Here is a 5893-nt window from a genome sequence, read left to right on the forward strand (position 1 = left end):
ATCTTTTCCGCAGCAAAGCGATGCAAAAGATTACCTCAATATTCAACGCTTACATTAGAAAAACATTCACGAGAAAAACTAAGGGTTTTCTTAGTTAAAGCATCATTCAAAGCATCACGATGCATTGAAACCAAAGAGCTGACGACTCAAAGCTGCAATCTGTACATGTTTGTATGAGAATAGACTAGAATTAAACGACGCGGGATCTCACTCATTGTTTACAGTGCTGTTGCATGTATTTCCCGCCAAAACCTACCCGTCCACTCAGATTATAAAACATTATTACAAGCTAATCGCCGCGAACGGCGCTAAAGCAAGGCGATTGCAGTGGCTGCATTTTCCCAAATATTGATTTTGGATCATATGCAACAAAAAAAGAAGTTACGGACTGCAGCTTTAATGTAATAAATTGAATTAAGCATCATATATGGGCTGTGCTTATTAAAGATGAATTGTAAAAGTGGCTTCCTGCTGAAGAAAAGCACTCGTGTATTACGTTCAGAGATTTTCGGGCATGACAGAGTAAATATTTGGTCACATTTCATCCATCCATGAGAAATTAAAGAGCCTGAAAAGCACTATATTTAAAAAACGATGCACGTATTAATAAATAATTGGAAGACAAGGTGCATCACAATTCGTGGAGAATAATTTTAGAATGAAATTGTATTGTATCTGAACCGAATCCTAGCTTAAGTTATTCTGTGCAACCAGACCCATGACCTTTCACGATATCAAACACTTTACGCTAAAAGTGTTGAGCGGAGGTAAAGATCTGTTGCAATACACGCTTTATCTCAACTTCAATCTCACAAAAACGGTACAGGACTCTTATTTCTACATCCTCGCACACTGAAGAATGCTTTACACAACGTAAACCACACGTGTCTTTACTAGAAGCCGACACTGAATCAGAGACGGCTATCAAACACACTTACCTAGTGCCACGGTGAGGTCAGATCTAGGGTGAAATCAGCTGGCCGGGATCATCCGACGCCATCGGAGAGAAAGAAAACGTGGCAAATGTGAGAAGCACGCAAGAGATAGCAGAGACGCTGAGAGAAAGATGAGAAACCGCATACACAATATTAAATAGAGTTAAATAAATGAAGATGCCATAAAGCACACTAGCTGAGCAGGCCATGACATCCAAAGGCATTTTAGCTCAAATGTTGTGTTATATTTGATAATGCTAATGCTAATACATGCTAATAAATGGCATGTCAATATCTTTAGTTTTTTTTTTAATGTAAACTGATGCTCCATTAAACAGCTCAGTGGCGTTTCATGGTGTTTTAGACATCATTTCAGTTTGGTTGGTTCAAGATTTTCAGGATTTTGGTTTTGTTTCGTTTTCTTTTGTTAGACGCAGCCTGATGGTCCGGCGCGCGATGACGTCACATCCGTCACAGAAACGGTCACAGGTAAAACGGTCATTAGACTCATAAATAAATAAGTGCAAAATTATAACATACAATTACAAATATGATTTCGTTTAAATGTCTAACAACGTTTTAACTAGCATCCATTAAGCGGCTATCAAGTTACTGTAACTAAGTTCTGACTAACTTGAGGCTTGAGGACCGCTCGTCAAATTTAAAGTCTCAACTTATTTCCTCACAGAAATATTCTCACGTATTTTTTTTAGGAGAAGTACAAGTCCCTTGACAAAAATAAAGGGTCTCCTTACATAACGTCCGGTTGTTTTTCTGCTGGTCGTCGGTTGTTCCGGTACCGACTCCGTTCCCGCCACTTCGGTTCTTCTCGCGCCAGCAGCGCGTGATCGCGATTCCCGAATAAAATTTGTTTCAGTATATATACATAAAAATAAAAAAATAAAAATAAATAAAAAAATAAAAAAATAAATAAAATAAATAAATATATATATATATATATATATATATATATATATATATATATATATATATATATATATATATATATATATATATATATATATATATAATAAGTATAAATACTATGATTTATACCATGGTACGAAATGATAGTAATAATCATTTACTGATATTTACGTGCATTTTAAATAGGCATATTTACAACTTTAAACATGGTCGAAGATCCGATTATATTCAACATCAATATATATCACGCACTGCATGCGCTCGGGCTCGGGCACACACACACACACACACACACACACACACACACACACACACACACACACACACACACATATGCATACATATATGGCTAGGCCTAAGAAGTCTTCCGGAAACTCTCATGGAGCACCACCAGGTGGCGCCGGCGCATCGCACATCTCATCCAGACTGCTTCCTCCAAAAGTAATGGATGGGAAATGACCTCTGAGACCTGAGAGATGCGAGAGAGGATTGTGAACGTGGCAATTGCACAGAATACATTATCTTTAACGTGTAAATTCTTCTGCGACTTCAATTAAATGATGTGCGCAACATAATATTCTTAACGGAGATAGAATTTCATTGTGTCCTTCCAGGATTTCTTGTTGTCAGATCAACATCCGTATCGGTCCAGAAATGATCTTTATGTGAACCAGTCATGTTTTAGGTTAATTTTCAGGTGATAACTGGGATCAGGTATTGTCATCCAGTCATTTCCCTCTGATTTTAAAGGAAAAAACACGCATGGAGCCAGTTAAACAGAGCGAGTAAGATCTCATGCGGTGCAATCAGGTTATCCATCCACTTAACATCCTCAGTTAAGCACCAGCAGTCAGATCCGTTTTAATATAAGCGAAGCTCTCACACCTCAGCTCAACAGCTTGTGGAGTTGGAGGCGATTTTCTTTAAGGGATTTCTAACAAGCCTCAGTGCGAACAAGGATAATTTGATCAAGCGCAGACTTTTTTTGCGAGAGCCAATTAAACAGAGTGAGTAAGACTTCACACAATGCGACAACAGAAAAAACAAAACGCTCGGCAAGAACGACAGAAACGCCTCTGTAATCGTTCTAATTACAAAATCTCCAAAATTAGTCATGCTCCGCTCTGGAATGCTAGCTGACGGAGATCCGAGACACTTCATCTGCTGAATTAGATCTGAGTCTCTGTTCATGAACAGGTGAAACTCCAGCTAGAGGACTAGATCATCTACTCTCTGTATGTGTCTATGTCTACAGTGCTGAGAAAAACAAGTTGTCTCTTTGATTGAATTGCAATAATCCAGTTTTGATGTAATAAAGTCGTGGATTTCATCCAGTCGAGTACTTTCAGAAGGAAAGTACTTGGTTTTAGAAAGAGAGCAAGGATGGAAGAAGCTAGAACCTGCAACGGCCATAATTGATTTATTACGTTATCAAACATTTGCAGTTTCCAAACTTGGGGAGAACTCAAGGAAGTTAGGGTCTTGAGGTTCAGTTGATTACTTGCCCTGTTTTTAGAGGGACCGGATGCGATAACTTCGGTTTTATCTGTATTCAAGAACTGAACATTTTAAGAGAGGCGAGCATCAACACCATATTTTGCATTCGTAGTCATAGGCCAAATAAGTCACGAGTAAATTTGCATATCATCGACGTACCACTGGAAGAAAAAGCCATGTTTCCTCAAAACAGAGCCCAGAGGAAGAAGACGAAGAGAGAACAGAGAAGGAGCTAAGACAGAACCCTGAGGAACCCCGCAGATTACGTTTCCGGGGGATGATATAAAGCTTCCGATTTTTACAGAGAAATCTTATTGGTTAAAAAAAAAAGATTTAAACCAGTTTAAGACCAACCCTTCCCCTCGACCAACACATGGCACCAAAAGAGAAGTGAGAATCTCTTGTTCTATCGATCTATGTTTGCCTCCGTCTATCAGTATGTATAAATATATGTATATATATCATCACTGTCTAGAGACTGCGTGCATGTGTCTGTCTGTCTATCCGTCTATCTTTAGTGTTGTGTGTCTGCGGTCTGTATGCGGCCTACAGGCTGTTCTTCACAGACCCTCAGCGGGGGCGTCACATGTGCGCTGGCTGCACTCTCTGCTCAGCGCCGCTAAACGATCCCAGACCGTTCCAAACCATCCCAGGCCGCGCCAAACCAGTACAGAACGCACAACTGCTCCCACATTTGTCCCCGCGTCTGTGTTGACGCGCCGGACGCCAAGCGCGGGGGTACGAGCCCGCCGTTCAGCTGGGTACGGGCGTCTGACGCCCGGCCGGTGCCCAGCCGGCGGAGGGGCTGTGTTTAAATTAAACAGGCACGCAGGGACGGCCCTGTGTGGGTCCTCGTAAGGCCTCGCACACAGATGTTTCTCGGGCATTGTTATCCAGAGAGCACAGATAATTGGTTTTCTCCTGGATGGGACGGGTGATGCTGCTGCCAGTGTGTGTGTGTGTGTGTTTTTTGGGTGTGGGTTTCGGCTATTAGGGCATATATGTGTGCGTCTGCTGGTTGCCGCCATATGCTGCTTCCTATGGTTTTACAATTTTAGCACATTAACACGCCGCGACGGGTCGGTTCGCCTCTGTCCCGCCGCACGCCGCTGTATTCTTCATGGTTTGCATCGGAATCGCGCGCAAACCGGTCTAAGTCGGTGCGTTTAGCGCTCTGGGGAGACCATGGCTGGGTTTCATGCGGTTTCTCTCGAGCAAAACCTCTAAGCAGCACAGCTGAGAGTTTCCGCCGCAGAATTATTCCAATTAACACTTCAGTCGGCTGTCGACTGCTGACACGGGCCCAATCCCAGCGCTCGAACCCGCCGCTGATCGCCGAGCAGCCTCTGACGTCTCTGTCGTTGCACACAGAGAGCAGAAACCGATTGAGGATCAGTGCTTCAACCGGAGTCTGACGGACGAAGACCTGAGCGCCGCTTCTCGCCACTAGAGGGCAGTTCATGACTTTGCTTCTGATCTGCAATCCCGCCGTCCACGTCGACCTGAGAGCTGACCTGAAAAGAGACCGGAGCACAGAAACAATCGAGAGCGTGATCAGACGAGGAATAACAGAAGCAAACTCGCATTGCTCAGGAGACTCAATAGGAACTCACTGCATTTAATTAGCAACCGTCACAGAGGTTTCTTGCGAAAGACCTTTTTAGGCCTTTTTAACAAACCCAATAGTTGTTAATAATTCTCAGCATATTTGAGCTTTTATTGTATAATGTTGCAATATAATATTAAGAGAACTAGTGTCAATATAGGACAATTAGTTCATATGAAGTTATTTGATGATCTCAGGTGATTCAATTAATGTAAGCTGTTCAGTAATAATTATTGAGGAGAAAAATAATGATTATTTTTCTTATTTCTTTTACCTGTAATAATAACAATACAAGTAAACACATGAAAAAAAAAAAATAATAATAACAATGAGGAGGAGTCTTCTTCTTCAGTTTTCTTCCAGACTCCAGACCACGATTTCCAAATGAAAAAAAGCGAAATTTATTTTTATCTGAAAAGAGGACCTTGGAGCACTGAGTAAAAGATATTTTTCTCCGCCCACAAAAAGATTCTTTTGACGTTGTTTCTGTTTCAGAAGTGTCTCTGTAGCTCAGGAGACTCCAGCTTCAGTCCACTCCTTGTGAAGACCTCCCAAGTGTTTGATTGACTGCGTTCTCAAGCCTGAGCTCATCCCTGTCGCTTGAACGTTTTCCTACTTTACTTCCAGCAAACTCTGCATCTAACATGCTTTGATACAGCACTCTGTGGACAGACAGCTCTTTCAGTAATGACCTTCTGTGATCGACCTCTTTGTGGAGGAGCTCAGCGATCGTCTTCTGGACCACTGCCAAGTCAGCGGTCTCCTCCATTACTGTAGCATCGAAGAAAAAGAGGATTTCCAAGGATTTCTATTGTGGGGATGATCATTTAATGAAGCTCAAATGCATTCTAATATTGAATGCATATAATATATGAGCTTTAAAATCGAATCCTTAAGCCTTATGATCTTTTAATTTTAAATGAAAACA

At 41.6% G+C, this 5893-nt stretch overlaps 1 protein-coding gene and 1 long non-coding RNA gene across 2 annotated transcripts in view; one reads left to right on the forward strand and one right to left on the reverse strand.

Annotated features, from left to right (window-relative positions):
• The first annotated feature begins 891 nt into the window (after window positions 1–891).
• Window positions 892–5698, forward strand: LOC122335276. Its single transcript, XR_006248944.1, has 3 exons — window positions 892–1025; window positions 1367–1424; window positions 5461–5698. It is a non-coding gene; the product is annotated as an uncharacterized LOC122335276 (long non-coding RNA).
• Window positions 3792–5893, reverse strand: part of LOC122335275 — a 49420-nt gene continuing 47318 nt past the window's right edge. Inside the window, exon 4 of the mRNA XM_043233103.1 lies at window positions 3792–4873. Within this exon, the coding sequence (XP_043089038.1) occupies window positions 4414–4873 (460 nt within the window). The 3' untranslated portion in view covers window positions 3792–4413. The remainder of the gene's footprint in view (window positions 4874–5893) is intronic.

The sequence above is a fragment of the Puntigrus tetrazona genome, unplaced genomic scaffold (genome assembly GCF_018831695.1).
Source record: "Puntigrus tetrazona isolate hp1 unplaced genomic scaffold, ASM1883169v1 S000000746, whole genome shotgun sequence".
Lineage (NCBI taxonomy): Eukaryota > Metazoa > Chordata > Actinopteri > Cypriniformes > Cyprinidae > Puntigrus > Puntigrus tetrazona.